General features: G+C 41.7%; 2 protein-coding genes across 3 annotated transcripts; one reads left to right on the forward strand and one right to left on the reverse strand.

Moving 5' to 3' along the window:
* The first annotated feature begins 18 nt into the window (after nt 1-18).
* On the forward strand, nt 19-11325 carry LOC106571303 (protein-L-isoaspartate(D-aspartate) O-methyltransferase). Of its 2 annotated transcripts, none has more exons than XM_014144214.3 (8): nt 19-321; nt 3815-3919; nt 4027-4058; nt 4203-4307; nt 4464-4584; nt 5487-5572; nt 8266-8491; nt 9808-11325. In XM_014144214.3, exons 1-7 carry the CDS (start codon nt 159-161, stop codon nt 8443-8445), a joined length of 792 nt encoding a protein of 263 aa, XP_013999689.1. In that variant the 5' UTR covers nt 19-158; the 3' UTR covers nt 8446-8491; nt 9808-11325. The 2 variants fall into 2 exon arrangements, with proteins under 2 accessions (XP_013999689.1, XP_013999688.1); XM_014144213.3 differs by having other exon boundaries at nt 8266-8435.
* A 5072-nt stretch (nt 11326-16397) lies between these two features.
* On the reverse strand, nt 16398-21755 carry LOC100286587 (low density lipoprotein receptor-related protein 11). The gene is given in 2 exon segments (NM_001146526.1): nt 16398-16509; nt 20707-21755. Coding segments are annotated over 2 exon segments (540 nt in total). The 5' UTR covers nt 21142-21755; the 3' UTR covers nt 16398-16404.
* Nucleotides 21756-22521: the final 766 nt, after the last annotated feature.

The raw sequence follows: 22521 nt of genomic DNA on the forward strand, positions 1-22521 counted from the left end.
TTTAGTGGGTGAACGTGGAAGATAGCTTCATGCTCGGGCAATCATATCTGAGTGGTCAAAAAAACAAATTAAATATAAAACATCGTATTATGTAAATAATATGTCAACACAATTTATTCAGTGAATAACCGTGTGGAAAAAGCTGCAAACTGCGAATTATGTCGCGTGACGTATCCCCTCCATCTTTTTTAGAGGTTGTCAGTTTCGTTGGCGCAGGCTCGGCACTGACAGAGGCTCTCTACCTGCTCCGCAGAGTGTGTGTAATAATGGCCTGGAAATCAGGAGGAGCCAGCCACGCAGAGCTTGTAAACAACCTTCGCAGTAAGTTTACTCATTATATAAAGTGGATAATTAAGCATTTTGGTTTAGAGATCTAATGGGGAAAGAAGAATTGCTGCTTTCTCCAAAGCATGGTGGCAACGGTCGGGCTAGGCTAGAAATGGGAGGCTACTAAAGTTTTTATCGCGTTAGCTAGCGGTTGGGACAGCGCACTGTTTCCATTAGTTACCACAGCCAATGTGTTCCTCTGTATTCAAGTTACAGTAATATCAGGCGGATGTTAGCAAATCTGCAACTGTTAGCACAGTTTACTAGTTAATAATTGCGTGTTAACAATAGCTAGTGGCTTCATTTAATTGAAGGCAGTCGTATTTATAGAGCCTCCGATATTTTATGTGCGTCATATTGGGCTCTGCCCCCAATGCAATAATGTACATAATTGTTTTCCCCAACCTCTTTTTGTTGGCTTGGTAGTAGCTAACGCTAGTTACCTAACTTACCAACAACGGCTGTGTTGCGGAATCAAAAAAGAAACATAGCTAATTTGCTAGCTAGCCAGTTCATGGGATATGTATGGCATATGTGGAGAAATGTGAATACCGAAACCGTTTTGTTAGTGAGCTAGCCTACTAACTACATGCATGGGAAGTTCGACTGAATAGATATGTCTATGTTTTTACAACAGCAGCGAATATGGACAGCAGTGTAGTAGTTAGCGAAGAAGCTACCCTGTGTGCGGGGCATCCATGCGTTGCATGTTGATCCGCTGTACTGACCGTAGTTTCTGTACTGTAGGATATGCCATTCCTTGGGAGAGAGGCATGATCACACCCTGTTGTTATTATAACAGACTACTACTGGTCACACACTCAGCACTCATAGGTAGTTGTGCACTATTTCATTCAATTTGTAGTCACACCTGACACACCACTGTGGTAGTTAGTCTTGCTGTGAACCAGCTAAGATTTTTTTTCTCTCGAATGTCTATGTTTTCTTGTGTGTGTGCGCCATACAATAAGGAAGTGGATTAACTGATTGAAAGTTAGCTGATTTCGATTGAAATCTAATAGATAAGATTATATTGCTCAAATTCACCCATTTACTAGGAATATCTTTTTGTTAAAAAACGAGAACGATCTCCTGAAGACTTGGTGCAGAGAGCAGCTGGTTGGCTTGCCTAATTCAGTGTCCAACATGATTTGGCAAGCAGATCTAGTTGGCTATATTTACACGGTCAGTGTCCAGCAAAGCACTGCAGCAGACACTTTGGTACTAGGGCGGGTCTGAGCGTTTTGCCAAAATCCCTTTGGGTGAACATTGTTTACATTTGTGATATTGTATAGACATAAAAGGGGACATATTTCATGTTGAGAACATAACAACATGCACAACACTGCATCCAGGGATACTAAAACATGGGGTAAAATGTGATGCTGAAGTGGTGGAATATTTTATTCCCAAAAGTTGAGTTCTGGGTAAAAGTTTTTAGCAACACCCATGCTCCCCTGTTGTCATGTGCATGCTGACCCATTTAGGCCTACTCACCAGCTGCAAACCTTAAGTTAGCCTAAGCCGGATTTAAACGGGTCAAACTCACGATGCATGCTAATTACTGACTTTAGTGTTCTTTGTATCCTCCAGGTTTTCTCTGAGTTAAACGATGATTATAACACACAGTGGGTTCAAAAAAACCAACATTAACCTACTAGCCTATTGTGTGCATATACAGTGCATTCGGAAAGTATTCAGACCCCTTCACTTTTTCCACATTTTGTTACGTTACAGCCTTATTCTAAAAAGTATTGTTTTTCCCTCTCAATCTACACACAATACCCCATAATGACAAAGCAAAAAACAGGTTTAGACATTTTTGTAAATGTATTTTAAAAAAAATGATAAAACTGATATCACATTTCAGAATTATTCCAGACCCTTTACTCAGTACTTTGTTGAAGCACCTTTGGCAGTCATTACAGCCTCGTCTTCTTGGGTATGGTGCTTCAAGCTCGGCACACCTGTATTTGGGGAGTTGCTCCCATTCTTCTCTGCAGATCCTCTCAGGCTCGGTCAGGTTGGATGGAGAGCGTCGCTGCACAGCTATTTTCATGTCTCTCCAAAGATGTTTGATCGGGTTCAAGTCCGGGCTCTGGCTGGGCCACTCAAGGACATTCGGAGACTTGTCCCGAATTCACTCCTGTGCTGTCTTGGCTATGTGCTTAGGGTCGTTGTCCTGTTGGAAGGTGAGCCTTCACCCCAGTCTCAGGTCCTGAGAGCTCTGAAGCAGGTTTTCATCAAGGATTGCTCCGTTCATCTTTCCCTCGATCCTGACTAGTCTCCCACTCCCTGCCGTTGAAAAACATCTCCACAGCATGATGTTGACACCACCATGCTTCACCGTAGGGATGGTGCCAGGTTTCCTACAGATGTGACGCTTGGCATTTAGGCCAAAGACTACAATCTTGGTTTCATCAGATCAGAGAATCTTGTTTCTCATGGTCTGAGAGTCTTTTAGGCACCTTTTGGCAAACTCCAAGCAGGCTGTCATGTGCTTTTTACTGAGGAGTGGCTTCTGTCTGGCCACTCTACCATAAAGGCCTGATTGGTGGAGTGCTGCAGAGTTTCTCCCATCTCCACAGAGGAACTCTGGAGCTCTGTCAGTGACCATCGGGTTCTTGGCCACTTCCCTGACCAAGGCCCTTCTCCCCCGATTGCCTAGTTTGGCTGGGTCGGCCAGCTTTAGGAAGACTCTTGGTGGTTCCAGACTTCTTCCATTTAAGAATGATGGCCACTGTGTTCCTGGGGACCTTCAATGCTGCAGAAATGTTTTGGTACCGTTCCCAAGATCTGTGCCTTAACACAATCCTACTGACAATTCCTTTGACCTCAAGGCTTGGTTTTTGTCTGACATGCGCTGTCCACTGTGGGACCTTATATAGACAGTTGTGTGCATTTCCAAATCATGTCCAATCAATTGAATTTACCACAGGTTGACTCCAATTGTTATTGAAACATCTCAAGGATGATCAATGGAAACAGGATGCACCTGAGCTCAATTTTGAGTTTCAAGGGTCTCAATCGTTATGTAAATAAGGTATTTCAGTTTTGTTTTTTGTTTTTTTACACATTTGCAAACATTTCTACAAAGCAGTTTTTGCTTTGTCATTATGTTTGTAGATTGATGAGGGGGAAAATGATGTAATCCATTTTAGAATAAGGTTGTAAACATAACAAAATGTGGAAAAAGTCAAGGGGTCAGAATTTTTTACTTGTTCATCTAAAACTGTTGGGAGTGCAGGTGTAATGTATCCTTGTGACCACTGAGCAACATAGTGGTAAGGTTGGGGCCCGGGGTCTGGGGGAGTATTAATGAGAGCAGCAGCACTGGCTGTCGCGGGCACTTCCTACTGTTGGCACCAATTGTCAGTGGAGCCTCCTGTGGGGGGATTAGTCTACTCCGAAGACACTGCGGTGTTTGTGAGTCTGTGACTGTCCATTGTCCACTGTGGAGGATCACACTGTTTTCCTGTGTCCTCAGAAAATGGGATCATCAAGTCAGACAAGGTCTATGAAGTCATGTTGGCCACAGACCGAGGCCATTTCTCCAGAAGCAACCCCTACATGGACTCCCCACAGTCAATAGGTGTGTGCTTATTTCTTGTAGTACAATAAAGTAGGGTAGTGCAAATTCAATAAGCAAAGCCATTGATGAATGTTAGAAACTAACTATCCCTCACTTTGCACCCAAAGGCTATCAAGCAACCATCAGTGCGCCACACATGGTAGGCCTAGCTTTTACTTTTAATATTTGTTTAAATTGTTGCGTATCAAACATTGATCGCCTTGCTCTTCTAATTTATACCAACTGAGCAAAACCCAGAGGTTTACAAGTACAGTGCTGACAGGTATGTTGATCTCTCCCTCAGCACGCCTATGCGTTGGAGCTACTGCACGATCAGCTGTATGATGGGGCCAAAGCTCTGGATGTTGGGTCTGGCAGTGGAATCCTATCTGCATGCTTCGCACGAATGGTGAGCTACACATGATGATGGGTAAACACATAACATATTAGGTAATGTATTCTGGTGGGAGAGTTGGTAAATTGTCCATTTTCAGGTTTTGGGGATATTTTGGGTTCTGTGTAATGTTTGATGTCACAGACCTTCCTAATTTATTGTATTTAACAGGTAGGTCCCAAAGGCAAGGTGATAGGAATTGACCACATCAAGGAACTGGTAGATGATTCTATTAACAATGTAAAGAAAGATGACCCCAGCTTGATGTCATCTGGTCGAGTCAAACTAATAGGTAAGTCCCAAAAGCAACAAAGCAAGATGGGAATTTTTCTCTCCAATTTGGTGACTTGTATTGTTGAGTTATTAAAATGTATTGTACAAATGTGTCAGTTAAATATAAAATAATCACTAGTGAAAGTCTACACACCCCTTTGTATAGTCTTCACATTTTGCTGCCTTAAAATGTATTCTAAAAAGGGATTCTATTTGATATTTGTCCTTCCGATCTACACAGCCTACTCCACGTTTTTTCAAAGTGAAAAGGTTCCAAGTTAATACAAAATGAAGATGTATTGATTGCGTATGTTTCCACACCCTATAGTTAACACTTGGTGGAAGCACCATTGGCAGCCATTACAGCTGTGAATCATTTTGAATAAGATTCTACCAACCTTGCAACATATATCCATTGTTTTTGTCAAAAACATCAGTACATTTGGTTGGGAATCATTGATGGACAGCATTATTCAAACCTTCTCTGACTTAAATCTACTTTAAAATGTAGACTTCCACTAGACACTGTATAAGCTTAAAACAGGGTTGGCGATGCACTGACTGTCAAATAAGGAATGTTTCAAAGGAGTCTAATGAATATTGGTCACTCATTGGGAGAGCAACACAAAGCAGCTTAGTTGACGTGGGTCCAGCATTCTGCTGAATTATTGAAAGGAGAGTGTCTACTTTCGCGTGCCCTGCAGTCAAAGAGCGTGCCCTGCAGTCAAAGAGCGTGCCCTGCAGTCAACCAGCATTAGCCTCATAGGCCAGAGACGAGGTCGAGCCGTCATCTCACAGCTCTGCTGTGTGCCCTGGCACTCTGCTTCTCAGTGTGCAGCCTGCTTGGCGGGTATAATGCTGGCACTGCGGGGCGGCTGGCAGCATGTGAGTGACAGCTGCTGACTGTTTGTTGTGTTCCAGTGGGAGACGGGCGGATGGGCCATCCAGAGGAGGCGCCTTATGATGCCATCCACGTGGGCGCGGCAGCACCCAACGTGCCACAAGCAGTAAGTTCCCAAACCACAGAAAAACACAATTGAAGGCATCAAAGGGGTCCCGGCTAATAGGAGCCACATAACCTAAATCCACCATCATCCTTAGGAATGCTGTGTTCAGAGTAGAGATCAACAACAGCACTGATTAACTCTGTTAGATGAAACTTTGGTCGGTCTCAGGGAATGTTGGTGTGCTCTATGCTATGTTATTTTGTCAAACAGTCCCCTGGTCTATTCAATTGTAGCTACTCAGGCTAGACATTGCATGTTAAAGAGCGACTGAATGGAAAACCAACTTTTCTGTTTGAAAACGGTGGTGTCGACATGAGTCGGAAAAGATTCTAGTGTCAAAATTTACTACAATGTGTAAATACCGTAAAACTTAAATTAAATGCAGAGTCTTAAATAGCTGTCTGTTCCTTTTTAATAGCCGGGTAACGGAACACATTACAGAAAACAAATGCCTCTTTCAACTCAACGCCTGGTCTAAATCAATTGTTTACAAGATTACCATGAATTGTTTGAGGTTTAATGTTTGATTTGTTGCATTAAATAAAATATGGCTATCGGTTTTTATCGCCAGTAAGAAACTGCTTGCCATTGGCTGAGAACTGCTATCTAACTGGCACGCACAAAAACAGCCAACAACTTCGGGAGTACAGAACCTTAGAAATTGGCAGTCACCCTCTAGTGGTGAAAATAAGAACTACCGAAAATGCAATTTTATGGAGGCATACTAATCCAAAAGAAACGTGACACGTTGTGTAAATGGTAACACATTAGTGCAGGAAATTAGGAAATGGATTCAAATGCTGGAAGGAAACAATTAACTATGCAAATTAGCAAAAGCTCTGGACATTAAGGAAATAGAAACCTTTCTCTAATAAGCGCCTGTTCAGTGATTTAAGAAATTAAACACTCAGCCTATTAATTGACGTTTTATGGTAGGATCATTTTTGTCAAAGTCAGTCTCGTCTAAAACTGAGATTTGCGAGATGATTAGGGAAAAGAATTGTCGCAGATTTAAGGGTACACCAGTCGGTTAGGACATCTACTTTGTGCATGACTCAAGTCATTTTTCCAACAATTGTTTACAGACAGATTATTTAACTTATAATTCACAATTCCAGTGGGTCAGAAGTTTACATACACTAAGTTGACTGTGCCTTTTAAACAGCTTGGAAAATTCCAGAAAATGATGTCATGGCTTTAGAAGCTTCTGATAGGCTAATTGACACCATTTGAGTCATTTGGAGGTGTATCTGTGGATGAATTTCAAGGCCTACCCTCAAACTCAGTGCCTCTTTGCTTGACATCATGGGAAAAACAAAAGAAATCAGCCAAGACCTCAGAAAAAAATTGTAGACCTCCACAAGTCTGGTTCATCCTTGAGAGCAATTTCCAAACGCCTGAAGGTACCATGTTAATCTGTACAAACAATAGTACGCAAGTTTAAACACCATGGGACCACACAGCCGTCATACCGCTCAGAAAGGAGACACATTCTGTCTCCTAGAGATGAATGTACTTTGGTGCGAAAAGTGCAAATCAATCCCAGAACAACAGCAAAGGACCTTGTGATGATGCTGGAGGAAACGGGTACAAAAGTATCTATATTCACAGTAAAACGAGTCCTATGTCGACATAACCTGAAAGGCCGCTCAGCAAGAAAGAAGCCACTGCTCCAAAACCGCCATAAAAAAGCCAGACTACGGTTTGCAACTGCACATGGGGACAAAGATTGTACTTTTTGGAGAAATGTCCTCTGGTCTGATGAAACAAATAGAACTGTTTGGCAATAATGACCATCGTTATGTTTGGAGGAAAAAGGGGGAGGCTTGCAAGCCGAAGAACACCATCTCAACTGTGAAGCACGGGGGTGGCAGCATCATGTTGTGGGGGTGCTTTGCTGCAGGAGGGATTGATAAACTTCACAAAATAGATGGCATCATGAGGAGGGAAAATTATGTGGATATATTGAAGCAACATCTCAAGACATCAATCAGGAAGTTAAAGCTTGGTCACAAATGGGTCTTCCAAATGGACAATGAGCCCAAGCATACTTCCAAAGTTGTGGCAAAATAGCTTGAGGACAACAAAGTCAAGGTATTGGAGTGGCCATCACAAAGCCCTGACCTCAATCCTATAGAAAATGTGTGGGCAGAACTGAAAAGGCATGACTGAAAAAAACTGACTCGGTTACACCAGCTCTGTCAGGTGGAATGTTCCAAAATTCACCCAACTTATTGTGGAAGGCTACCCGACACGTTTGACGCAAGTTAAACAATTTAAAGGCAATGCTACCAAATACTAATTGAGTGTATGTAAACTTCTGATCCACTGGGAATGTGATGAAAGAAATAAAAGCTGAAATAAATCATTCTCTCAACTATTATTCTGACATTTCACATTCTTAAAATAAAGTGGTGATCCTAACTGACCTAAGACAGGGAATTTTTACTAGGAATTGTGAAAAACTGCATTTCAATGTATTTGGCTAAGGTGTATGTAAACTTCCGACTTCAACTGTAAATCTCGTTGTCAGTCAGGATTGAAATTGGGGCTAAATCAGTCATTTCAGCCGCCCTTTAATGTGAACAGCTTGTCTGAGAAGACTAGTCTGATGGGGTGGGAAATTTGAAATGTTTTGCCTTGGAGGGTATCTAATTCTGACCCAGTGAGCCTACTTCAATCTCCTCTCCCAGCTCCTGGACCAGCTGAAGCCAGGCGGCAGGCTGATTCTGCCTGTGGGGCCGGCTGGAGGGAACCAGATGCTGGAGCAGTACGACAAGCTGGCGGACGGCAGCACCAAGATGAAGCCCCTGATGGGGGTGATTTACGTGCCTTTAACAGACAAAGAGAAGCAGTGGTCCAGGTGGAAGTGACTTCCTACTCTCTCTCCCCCCTCTCTCCTTCACACAGTGGGCAAAGGTGAAATGGTGTGGCCTGGAGTAGATCATGGATCCCAAGGGGCTGCGTTTCCTGCTTGTCATCATTATTTGATTCTTCCATACTATGGCAACTGGCTGCACATTTTTTGTTTTGTTTTAATCCAATAAACCAGTATGCTAAAAAAAAAAAAAAGCTGTTCAGCTAAGCACATGTGGTGTGAAAGAAACCATGTGTGGATACTTTGGAATTATAACAATGGTTTCTCGGAGTTGAAATCTCATGTAAATACTATTTGATATGGTTGGTATTTGGCTGTGATACTTCTTGCTTGAGAGCATGTCAATTGTATCATCCTTGTTCTTGAGGGGAAGTGACATTTAGCCTCATTATAGCCAAGAGTGGGGTAAGTTGACTCACCCTTGTTTCTAGGAAACCATACACAAAATGTATAATTTGACCAAATATTTAGGACATAATTTCATGGAGTCTGTGAAGGAAGAAACCACATGGAAAAAGTGGTAAGCAAGTTAGGTCCAAAAAAAAGTCTAATGCCTTTGTGTTAGTGGTGTCATGATGCTTGTATCTAAACCAGCGTAGATTATTTAAAAATTGTTCTATACATCAGATTGGGTAAGCTACAATATGAGGTCCTAAACATAGCATGAAAGTGCATCCTTGTAGCTGTGTGGGCTAATATAGTCAAAATGTTTTCCTTGGGGAAAGTTGAGCAAATTGAAGTGTTTTCTTCCCAGGTGTAATGCAAGGCATTACCACTAGGATATGAGGTAGGATATAAGCCTGTGTTAAAATATGCTTAAAATTATTAAAAGGCAAAAACGCAATTGTGTTGAATTGTGTTTGGGAAATAAAGTGACAGGTTTTTAAAAGGTAGTAATATTTTATTCAGTACAGAATTAACCCCATACCCGTGGTAAGTTGTGCTAAAAGAACAAGCAATGTTTTCAGAACTGTTTTGTTTACATAAATGCTGATTATTTCCAGGGAAACCCCATCCTGAAATATATATATCTCTCTTTGTTAGAAAGAATACTATATTCCCCTTGACAGAGTGATGCTGAATGTAAAAAAAAAAAAAAAAAAATGGCTCAATTTACCCCACTCTCCCCTACTGCATTATATACTAGTACTTCATTGGTTAAATCTGAAGAGATGGAGAAATCAAATAACCATAGGGACATTTGGATTTTGCACATGGTGTGGGGCATTCTATAACAGTTTGTGCATGGGACTGTCTAACTCTAACCTACGGTTGCATGACAAGAGGAGGTTGATATGATTTGACATAGAGGAAATACACTATGTCCATCTCTTAATGTTTTGCCTCTTTCTCACAGGGATGAACTTTGAGGCGACATATTCCACATTTCAATGTGAACCTGGAGGAGACTACTTTTGGTTCCAACAACAGCCATTGGATTTCTTTGAAAACAACAAACCATGGTGATTTTGTTTTTCTCCTTTAACTCTACCTAGAGTATCATGCTGAGAAATAACCCCTGAGGTCGGAATAACGACTGCTGGAGATTGAACAGAAGAATGTGTCGGGGGTTGTTTAAAATATATATATATATTGGCCTGCATTTTTTTTGGTTGTGAATTTGCTTTTTGATTTGCTGCAAAATTGAGTTTTTGTGGTTACATCTTGATTTGCAATCAACCATTTCTACAATAATGAATTTCAGCTCCAAACAAAGCTGAGTGTAAAGAGGTTGCCAAACTGTTCTGATGAGGAAAGCCTGAGTTGAAGAGATTATTCAGCCCCTTACTCTGAAGATCTGACTGTAGATATCTGTACTGCTGCTCTGCTAACATATATCAGCGTCGTCGCCTAATAGGAAGTGAATGGGCAATGATGTATTGGGTTATTTATGAGTCACTTTTATTGTAAATAAGAATAGAAGCTGTTTCTGAACAATTCTACATTCATGTGGATGTTATGGGTGATCTTGAACAAATCGCGAATAGTGATGAGTGAGAAGGTTAGAGGTACGAAGACACCCCCCCCAATTATAACCTCTGTTATTGGTAATGGTGAAAGATTAGCATGTTTTGTTGCAGCCTTTGTAACCTTCTCACTCATTATTCATGATTCATTCATGATTTTTCTTAATCATGGCATTATCAGGGTTAATTTAGAAGGGTTCAGAAACATCTTCATTACTCACTTTGAAAGAAAATTACATTCTTCATTCAGTTTCTATTGGGCAAAACATAACCAAATCAACCTGCAAATGCATCAAACAGGTTTGTAGAGTCACAAGCTTGATGTAGTCAAGCGTTAGGAATAATACTCAACTTTTGACTACTTTAATACACTATAAGTCCATTTGTCCAAATACTTATGATTTCTTCAAATGGGGGACAAGATACATAGTGCTTTCCTTTCTAAACTAGTCAAACAAATATGAAAACACCCTAAAATAAACAGTGACATTCTATAATGTTGCCTCATATGAAACATTTGATCTCAAATCCAAAATGCTGAAGTACAGAGCCACATTTAAAATGTTAGATTCATTGTCCAAATACATATGGGAGTGAGTGTGTATATACACATGTGAACACATGCACACATTCAGGGTTGTGCTTTCCCCCATGATTTATCGTGTGCTGCCTCTGGTGTCCATGACAAGACTGTGCAAGCTTTACTGATTACCGACACTCAACAAAGCAGAGCCATACATATATATATGTATATATGTATGTGTGTGTGTGAGTGAAACAAGGTAGCCGGTGCTTTGCCAAAATACATTTTAATGCAAAGCGATTGAATGTCTGTTTAAAAATATTGGATGAGCTATGGCTTTCACAATTTCTGGAATGGCAAAAATGAAAATAAAAAGATGCTTATGTTTTTGTGCTATGGAGTGTTTATTGCTACTAGCTGTCTATGCTGTTGAAGACGGCTTCTATACTGCCATTTCTGTGTTATAGCAGAGAGAATTTAGTCTGGGTACCAGACTTTTTAGCTGGACAGAGATGGAAGAATCCACACTGTATATTCAGATTGCATCTCCTACGAATTTAAAATACTCCTAACACTTTGGCACAGAATCACAAAAGACATATTGATCAAGAGTTAACTTTACTATCTCACACAAACTGTATGCCTACAGACTTTTGAGATACATCTCCACATCAACATGGAAACTACATAGATGATAAAGAAAAGCAACATACCATATCAGACACATCCTAGAATGCTTTATGGCTTGATATGGGCTTTCCTGGAATTACTTGGTCTTATAACAAAATAATAATTTTCAGTAATGATTGTAATTTACAATAAATGCCATATCTTGCTATCCCCATATTTCAAAGTAGTCTGATAAAATTTGTAATTCTAGGCCAAGCCTAATATATACAGCATCATGGCACAAATAGCACAACAGTGCCAATCAGTGGCAGCAGTATTACATAATGGATAAAATACTATATATCTCCACGAAAATATACATCCGTGAAGTTGACATTTCGTTGTAATATTAAAATAAAATATATTTGAGGGTGAAAGAGAAATCATGAAAGAAAAAGGAAAGCATCTCTTTCCAAACCTAAGTGCAGACAAGCATCAGTTTGTACACCAAGTGAGTGTACAAAAGTGGCAAAAACATTTATTTCCTGTTAAAAGCTGTTTGATTTAGCTCACCTGTGACCCTGGAGTGCTGAGTAGAGTTTGCACTTTTGGGACCATTCCAAAGAGTGATCTCCGCCTACCTCGCTCGTCGAGTTATCTAAATCGAGTGCATTTGAAGAAGTTGTACACAATCGTGATGTCGTGATGTAGAAAGTTTGTTCGGTAATCATGAAGACTCCACCTGGCCAACAGTTGAATGACAGTGTTGGGGTTTCTGCCTGAGGGGATTCTGTGGGGAGGGTGCGTCCCATATAAATAGAATGAATTGAAGGGACTTGGAACCTCTCATTCTAGTTCTATGGAGCATCCATTCCTGTCTGTGCTGCTACAGGTACATGCCGTTGATGAGGTAATCAGACTCCTCAGTGGTGAGGGGGCGGGCCTTCTTCAGCTTGTGGCGGACCAACCGCAGGCGACAGCCAATCATGAGCAGCAGCAAAGCCGTGATGATCAGGCCTAGAGCCAATGGCAGGATAGCACCTGCAGGGGAGAAGAGAGAAAGGCACCTGTCATATACTATCTGTATTTCTGCATGTATAACATTATATTACAGAGTTATAAGTTGATAAGGATGAAGAACAGATCAGAAGAGAACCATGGCGCTCTCCCAGAAGCTTGGCTGGTGCACAAAACCTGCCAATTCAGACAAACAAAGGGATGTAATGGGTTTGGACTCAAGAAGATGCTGCATAAAGGTTCCTTCATTATTCAATGTTTTAATTATTTTCACTGCATCAGGGATAGCATACAGACGTTTCGGTTTTACAGCCTTCTTCAGTGTGTAGGTAAAATGTTATTTGAATTCAAAACAGCCTTTGTAAAGATCAACAGATAAGCAGCAGGTGCTGAACAGACCTGACTCAGGTCCTGGGTGTCCTCCCATTACTGAATGTGGTTTGGATATTGGGAACATGTCACTCTCTGGTAGTGGTTTGATCTCTGGCCACTTCATGGTCACTTTAGGTTCCTCCGCAGGAAATGTACTGGGTAAGACTGAAACAGGTGAGAGATTGTACTAAGCTCATTAATGATCATGTTCAGGCGTAATTATCACAAGATAATTAAATGTACCTGTCTCTGTGTGTTTGGCGGTGGGGGGAGGTGCCATGGTCGTTTGCTTGTTAGCGGGACCTGAATAATTTTGTTTCCATTATTCATTTGCATAATTGTATTCCTACATTTTATACACCTCATACAATATGTAATGATGATGCACATCAGAATCCAGATAATTCTTCAAAAATGTACTCTACTAGCAAAATCCCACCTGTTTTTTTTATACATTCATTGATGCAGTCTGCCACCTGCAGGAAGTTGTTATGGTTGCCCTTGCAGCCTCCGTAGATGAAGTGCTTGCACTCTTCAGCCACAGGGTCATAGAACCAGCGTGGGAAGACGCCTTTACACGGCCCCACAGCAGGGGGCGCTGCACAGGGCTCTGCTGGGACAGAGAAGGGAGAGAGGGAGAGATTTGGTCTGGTGGAACATAGAGAGAGCAAGAGGGAGGGAGAGATTTGGTCAGGTGGTCTCTGAAAAGTCTGTGATAAGGTAACATGGGAAGTACCCTGCCTCGTCTGTCTCAGGCTAGCCAAACCCAGGGATCATATGGCAGAGGACAGAGGAGTGCTTTGCTCCAGCGCTCAGGGGGTACATGGGAATGAAGGACCCCTGTCAGGCTCACTCCTGTCCCAGCCCTTCATGTCTCACAGTGCCCCTGTGGCCTGCATTCTGCCTTGCTCCAACGTTTCCAGATCAGCTTTGTGTGTTTGGTGGTGGGGGGAGGCTCAATGGCTGCCTGCAGGGGAGAATCTGCCTCTCTCTGCACTTACTAACACACAAAGGCCTTCTGCTCTCCGCTAGCACAGACAAAACTCTGGCCAACCGGAATGATGTGCAGACATGCCAAATGGATTTAATTCCTTCACAGCTGTAGTTGATGTTAACCATTATAGGTTTGTGTTTAAATCTGTTTATATGGTGTTTTGATGTGCATTAAATTGCCTACTGGGTTATAGCTAGCTAGGTAGTAACTACACAATAGCTAGCTAGATAATAGCTACACAATGACAGTACCTTGACAGACAGGGCTCTCCTGTTCACTGTGACTTGGCTGTGGTAGGACTCGGGGCACTGCCTTGCTCCAGTCACCAGACTGTGGAGTCTGTGGGGCTTGTGGTGGAGTTGGTCTGGCCTCCTCCATGTTCTTCCTGGGTCCACCCTGGGCCATGGAGTGGTCCTCAGTCTCCTCTGGCTGGGCCACAGGCCTGTGTGGGCTGGGTAGACCTGCAGGGTGGATCACTGTCTTCCTGTTCCCATCAACTGTAGAGAGGACAGGGTAGGGTCATCTTGGGCTCTCAGTCACAGTACAAACATACATTCGCCTGCTCATCATTCATTTACTGCAGCCCTCCTTGCTCTGATATTCCAGACTGTACAGCATCCATACAAATCCGTCCTAGTACACTCAAGTCTCAAACTACACTCCATCTTAGTACGATCAAGTCTAAAACCACACTCCATCTTAGTCCGATCAAGTCTAAAACCACATTCCATCTTAGTACGATCAAGTCTAAAACTACACTCCATCTTAGTCCGATCAAGTCTAAAACTACACTCCATCTTAGTACGATCAAGTCTAAAACTACACTCCATCTTAGTCCGATCAAGTCTAAAACCACACTCCATCTTAGTACGATCAAGTCTAAAACCACACTCCATCTTAGTCCGATCAAGTCTAAAACCACACTCCATCTTAGTCCGATCAAGTCTAAAACTACACTCCATCTTAGTACGATCAAGTCTAAAACCACACTCCATCTTAGTCCGATCAAGTCTAAAACCACATTCCATCTTAGTCCGATCAAGTCTAAAACCACATTCCATCTTAGTCCGATCAAGTCTAAAACCACATTCCATCTTAGTCCGATCAAGTCTAAAACCACATTCCATCTTAGTACGATCAAGTTGAAAACTACAATCCAACCTAATACACGCAAGTCCACACAGGAAACCTACAGCCCTCTATTTTATTATTATTTGTATTATTATATTACAATATGATCAACGTTTCATTTTTGTAACCCTTTACACTGGTATCCATATATACGGGTTGAAAATGGCAGATTTGGGCACTAATAAGAGCTTAAACTGGAATATAGTGGCTGTACGGTAAGATGAGTTTTGACTGACAGCTGCTGTGTGGGTTTTGAGTAACAGATGTTCTGAACTTGAACACTGCTCACGACAAGTTATCCCCATCCCTCCTGTAAATTAAGATGACTATTTATTTTGAAAGATGAGATGTTGAGGATTATAATAAATATGCTTTGATGTCATTCAAGCCAGAAACCCTTGAATCCAAATGTGTACTTCACATCTCCAAATCATAAAAGTCATGTCATATACAGTGTCAACGTTTATTATCACTATGTTTGATGTACAGTTACAAGATGACATGGCGTCATACTGGGTTGTTCTGAACAGAATGAGCCTGTTTGTTTATTGTGAAGAAAATTTGCCACAGCGCACACGCCTGAATACACTCATGAGTCCTTTCTATGCGCACCAAAATGGTGATCTGTTTCTCTGAATTGCCCTGTGAAAGCCTAACACAGTAATATTGTATTGTATAACTTAGCTAGTCATGTTGACAATAGAACAAGATTTAAATCATGCCCACCTGATCCAGATTGCAATTTATAATGGAACGTTTTTGGGGATTGCGTAAACAATCATGTGATGGCGGGGGATGCAGGGTTGTGTTCCAAACAAAATAACTACAAGTGTGCTTGCTCTAGTTCCTCAACGGCACAGCTAGGAGAGCTAAAAAAAAAACGACCTTATAGTTGAAAACTCTTCTTAGAGTCATAAAGTGCATTGAAATGACTTAGGAACTGTGCACACTGTGGAGAGGCCACGTGGAGACACCAGTTAGTCCTCTCACTCAAACCCTTTTCATTTTTTGGTCTTATGTTGCACCTACCCCACATTTTTCTGGAATATTCAGGAATAGTCCAGAAGATTTCATTATCAACAAATGCAGGAAAAAAGTACAGTAAATGTAAAATGCACACTTGTGTCATGTGAACTGTTGTGTCCTCACCTTTGGTGTAATAATTTTCCCATTATCTCCAAACGATTCCCTTTCAATTGCTACCATGGTTATGCATTTCATATTTATTCTCTAAGAAACATTTCAATTTAGCCCTATCCATATAGGCCAATTCCCAGGGTTAACCTTTATTTTTTACAGCGAAGTCAACCATTTCCTGGAGCTCCTGCCTCTCTGTGGCTATCAGTGTGAGGAAGACAGACTGAGTGACTCACAGCTCTGGCAGAAATCCTCGTCCGAGCGGTCTGGACAATTCTGCTTCCCGTCATGGTATGACAGTCCCCAGGTATACTTGAAAGCCTTCCTATGGTTGCTTTGTTAAAGTGCTGTTCTGTGTATTCAATAGGTCACCCATCTTATGTTTGTTGGAATTCGGGATATGACAGAAAAAATGTGATAATAATAGTACATTGTATCCATTACGTTACTGTAATATCTGTCTTAGAGGATATTCATGGCTTATAGGTTTAGACACATCTTATATAGGCCTTGTGACAGTGATCTATAGCTCCAGACATTTTTGAAGTTTTAAAGCTCATTTCCTGCAATTCTACACATTTTGTCATGTCTTGTGTGTGTTCATGTGATATTTCAGTGACTCAAACATTACAACAAAATGGGCTAAAAAACCTAGCTGAAAAACGTTAGCTGACATGGGTTAGTTGATTTTGGACATTTCTGACAAGTTCTAAATAGCTCTCTAAGGTATACAATGACTAACATGACAAGAGGAACTGATGATGCACTACCCAATTTAGAAACTGCACCTTGTGCATTCTACTATTACAACTTTCAAGAGTAAGTTGAACGCCAGACTGAGTTCCTTATCTCATCCATATGTGCATATCTCATCCATGGCCCCTCAATGCAGTGAATAGATTACAATTATTCCCTGCCTGCTCATATGAATGGCCATATCAGGCAGCCAGACATTTTACTAGAGGAGCAGGCTCACTTTCATTATACAATGGATTCAATCCATGGAGGCAAGGATTTAATTGCAGTGCAAAGTTAATTGTCTGTAATGCATTCGTACTCATTGCAGGCAACAGGTTCACAGAAAAGCACAAATCAATTTTACCACAACAACAAAATATTGCTGTTGATGTTAGCCAAAAATGAGGCGAGATCCACTAATGAATGATAGATGAACATGAGAAGGCATATCTGTCTGGTAATAACTTTCACTGAGAGAGGAGATGGAAGTGTTTGTCACCTTCAGCTTGGTTTTCTGGAGCCAGCACTGTCACAGTGACATTGTCTGAGCTCTTCTGTCCCGCGGTGTCTGTGACAGTCATCTGGAAGGTAAAGGAACCCTCCTGTAGACCACTGATTTTCAGTAACCCTGGCTGGGTCACCTACAGAGGTAAAGGGATAACATTTCAGACAGAAAGCAAAGACACAGTCTACTGGAAACATTGGGCTGGTTTCATGGACGCCATGACATAATGACACAAAGCATTTATCGGAGCCAAGTTTGTTAAGAGAGTCATGTTCATTACGAGTTTTCCACAATAACTAAAAACTCACATCACTTCTCAGCCCACAATAGGGCTCTTGTCCCTGGGTCAGGTTGGGATATAATAACCTTTTATCTGCATATATGCAGCAGAGTATTATGGATCTCTGGCTGCACCATGCAAACATCCATGTTGACTAACTACTAACTACAAATGACTAACTACTAACTACACATGACTAACTACTAACTACACATGACTAACTAAACACATCAGGTTAGTCGCTAACTGTGTGTGTTCTACATTATACCTGTTTTATAGCCTAGCCTACACCGGTTTTCTATTGCAAACACAGCATCCTTACTCCATACCTAAAGTGTATGGCTCACTTTTTAACAGAGAGACAGCCATGATTCTCAGACCTACCATACCAGAGCCACCTACAGTGCAACATTATGATGTTCAAGATTACAACTCTGAGGAGAACGTTTTTCTTCTAAACTATGTTTACCCATCTTTAAAGATGAATATGAAGATCACTTTATTGGTCAATTGTACACAAGGTCCAACCGAAATGTGACTTCTGCTTTATCCCAAGCCCTCAGAAGTACACATACTTCTTCTTTGTCTTCTTTGGTATCATGGCTTTGGCACATTCGTTTGTGCATGTCGCCATCTAGTGTGTGGTCGATCCCGTTCCATTTTGTGATACAAAAATAAAAAGGAAGGGGAAAAATTGCACCAACAAACCCTACACCTATATATCACTATTTAGTAAAAAAACTAAAACAAAAAAACTATTCCACTACTTTCGTTCAACACACCTTGTAACTTCTGCAGTAAAAACTTGTACACCCAAGTCTTTGCAGCTGCCACCACATCATCTATTCTCTGTGATTTAAGTTCCATTTCTGCAGTACAGTTGATAACCATGGCAATGAATGCTAAGAAGCCATACCACTCTGTATTGGCCTAGGCCTACTACTCACCCTTGACCCATCATCCTCTACTCTCTTCACTGCCTCAGTATACGACACCTTCTGTTCTATTCTGACACTGGCAACCTCAACTTGTCTCTCTCGCATCAGGCAGTTCTGATCCCCAGCAACATTGGCACACACTGTTTTTTCCACCGATACTACATATTCCTTTGTCCCATTGCACACTTCTCACATCTCAGAATCTCCCTCCTACACACTGCTGCAACATGACCATAAGCTTGGCATCTGAAATACATTAGTGGGTTTGGCATAAATTCTATCAATGGAAAGCTGACATATACTAACATGACTTTCTCAGGTAAAGGCTCTGCTTCAAAACTCAAAAGGACAGACAGTGTCTTCTCAGTTTTACCACGCTCGCCACCGGGTCTGCGCCGCACCAAACGGCGGGCATCACAGACACAGGGAATATTCCATTTCAGTAACTCCACCTCAACACTTAACGCCACCCCAGTAATCACTCCGTTCAAAAGCGCCCTGCTCCGGAGAGCAAAGCAAGTCACCGGTCTTGTCACGAGGCGTGTGACACGAAGCGGCCGCTCCCTCTGGGCGGAAGAAACCCAGAAAATCATCACAAGTCTACTTCAAGCTCCCTTCACCGATTAACAGTAGCCAATTTATTTTCTACCCAGCCTGAGACTACATATGGGTCACTCCAAAAGGCAGGGATCAACTTACCCCCAAAATCTCGCTCCTACTGGGCCAGAATCATCCTTTGCATGACCATCGAGACGAGTCCCGGACTCGGAGGTCTTCATCACACCTGCCACCGCAGATATTCATCTTCATCTCGTCAAGTTCAATTACTGAGCCATCAGACACAGCAGAGTACGGTCTGTAGTTCTTCCTCAACACACATCTTCCCTCCACTCAGCTCTTCTCCTTCTTCCTCGCTATCCATAACCACGTCTATCCGTTCACCTCGCTCATGCCGCACCTTCATCCGCTGTATTGTTTGCAGAACATGCACTGATGGCATTGCGACAAAACCTAACTTCTGTTTGTTAGCCCAATTTACTAGTCTGGCTATCTCTGGCATCTCCATGCTCACAAAACGTGCCACAGTCGTCAGCCAGGTCTCCTCCTCATCATCCATCTTCAGACAGGACACACGTACATACCGGCATACCGGTTGGAGTGGAGGTTGCTACACTGGGCACCCGTGGAGCTGTTGTTGTGGGGGGTTAAATGCCTTGCTCAAGGGCACACCGGCAGGCAATGGCATCGAGGATTTGATACTAGCAACCCTCCAGTTGCCAGCTCACTTGCCACCAATTTTTTCGTTCAGACCCGGGGTAACGCTCCGGCTGCTGGATAGCCTCTTTAAATTGCTAGGCTACCTGCCCCACATTTTCTACCAATGCCTCCTCCTTCATTGTTTTCAGTGCACTCTTCAGTGTTAGTGTTTACCTTCATGTTGATGGCCGGGTCACCCTTCACCAGGGCCCATTCATAGAGGGTGACCCCATGGTCGTCCACACTGTCCCGGCCGTCCAGTACCGCACAGTTAGTTGGCAGCTGGATAACTACATCCTGGCCGGCATCACTGCGGGGCGGCTCGTCCATGTCTGGAAACAACCCAGTCAGAACTAACCTTGTCAAACACACCTGGACTCACATTTAGATTAAATCTCATTTTAGAAGCAGGGGGCAATAGCAAATTATTAACCCAAGCCAAACACCAGTCTGATAATTGCTAGTGGTTGTGAGAACAGAATTACCAGCAACCAGTTATGTATTATGAATGTTTTGTCATAAGCAATACACTTGCATGTATATTGTATCTTATTGAAAACCTGTGATTTATATTCAATATAATTAACAGCAGACAGAACCTCACCTGGCATTTGAGTGTCATCATCAACTGTAGGGTTTTCCTCAGGCCTCCTAATCAAATTGACCAATTTGTTCACATCTCCATTGCCACTGCTGGAGACGAGGTGTCCTGTTGTATTGTGAGCCCGACTGTAGGTGCTAAACCCTGCCTGTGCTGCGAATGAACAAACGTTTTTATTTCTATAGGTGCAGCTGAACAAATAGCAGCTGAGGCTGTCGTCCGACTGTCTCCGGTCCTCCTGGACAACCGCCACCGTGCAGTGAGGGTCTGCGCAGCAGGCATGGAGACAGTCTTTCCAACTGTACACCCGGTCAGGCGCCGAGAGGAAGGTGGCTCCCTGCTCAATGGAGGCAGTCGCTCGTATGATGTGCTCCTCTACGGCGTTGAAATCAGCCAGACAGACGTCAACCACCTCTTCCTCCTCCCTGGTATATGTCTGGTCCTGTTGCAGCTGCTTGCGGAATTCCTCTAAGAGCTCCTCCACCCCAGATATTTTAGATTTCAAGTCTAATGTTTGAGAGGACCGGGTTTGAATGCTAGTCACCATACATAACAGCAGCATACACGTAATGAGTCGATGATGCTGAGCCAAAGCCATTATGTTTACGCAGTTAAATGGCATCCCTCTCAGCTATTTTCCCGATGGATGAGGAGAGGCCCTTATTTCAAAACAAGAAACATATAACGCAAAAGAAAAAGCATCATATTGTTTCATATCCAATAATCTCGAGTCCCAGATGAGCACCTTTGCTTCTTTAAAAAAAAAATGCAGTGCTAAAGGCTTTTTGTCGGTATCATGATAGCACTGCGCTGGGAGCGGCACAACATCTGTAGCGCAGGACATCCACAGCGATTGGAGGACTAAAGAAAGAATTGACGTCACGGTGTTCAGTCTCTGCACACCTGTCAGTTTTGGTTTTATGCAACTTCCTATGATTGAGATATGTCTGCAAGAGTAATACAAATTATATTTACTCAATATTATTTGGCTATTAGACCTGTGAATATTTTGAAATCATAGCACATTATTGGTATTCAGTTCATTATTTCAGCTGACACTTTATTTCACATTTACATTAAGAGAAATTTTTGTGTTACATAACAATATGTTATTGCACAAATAATGTAATAAATCTATCATGAATATGAAACAAAACGGAAACCTTTGAACAAAACGTTATTTCTGACAGAAATATTTGAAATAAAAAAGGAACAGGTTGGTGGTATAACAATATGAAAATGGGTTTTCAGTTATGATTTTCATTCAAACATATACATTTGATTTAAAGCATTTGCATTTTTAAAGATAATATATAGGCTACAAATGAAAGCAGGCTAAATAAAACTCCATACATTTTACAGAGTAAAATATTAATTGGGTCCTCCTACATCATAATTTTGTTCCATTGCCAGTATCAATAAAATCTAGAGAATATGGCTGTGAGCAGCAATGGATAGGGTTCACAGGATGACAAAAAGGACAAGATCGGTTGGGTAACAAAGCAAGCACTCTGTCATGTAGGAACGATCTATCCTTTATGTGCAACCATGAGTCTAAATACAACATCTGGAGTTAATCTGACATATGGTTCATGAGGGGAAGGTGAATTTGAGCATTAGCATTACATATGCAAAGAATGAGTTGTTAATGGTTTCCTTGTTTTTTGAAATATCAATACCAAATTCAGTGTGGCTCATGTTAGGGATGTCCATGATAGTGATGACAAGTTTCAAGTTGATAGGCCACTGTGGAGTGGATTTACAGTTGTTTAAATGGACACGTAAAATCGGATTTCCTGATTTATCAATAACTCAGCTATCTTTTTACCAATCCCTGATGTCACGGATGATGTTTCACATTCAGTCAGTTTTGGTTTTATGCATCTCCCTATGATAGAGATATATCTGCAGGATTAAGAAGAACTGAATATGTATTTAATATTAGGCTACTAGAACCATGACACATTATTTGTGTTCCTAAGCATTATTTCAGTTTACCCTT

The sequence above is a fragment of the Salmo salar genome, chromosome 15 (assembly GCF_965601325.2).
Source record: "Salmo salar chromosome 15, fSalSal1, whole genome shotgun sequence".
Lineage (NCBI taxonomy): Eukaryota > Metazoa > Chordata > Actinopteri > Salmoniformes > Salmonidae > Salmo > Salmo salar.

Coding starts and splice junctions, on each gene's coding strand:
- LOC106571303 (XM_014144213.3), top strand. CDS start 159: ATGTCGCGTGACGTATCCCCTCCATCTTTTTTAGAGGTTGTCAGTTTC. Junction 3,920..4,026: donor GGACTCCCCACAGTCAATAG/GTGTGTGCTTAT, acceptor TTGCACCCAAAG/GCTATCAAGCAACCATCAGT. Junction 4,585..5,486: donor TGGTCGAGTCAAACTAATAG/GTAAGTCCCAAA, acceptor GTTGTGTTCCAG/TGGGAGACGGGCGGATGGGC.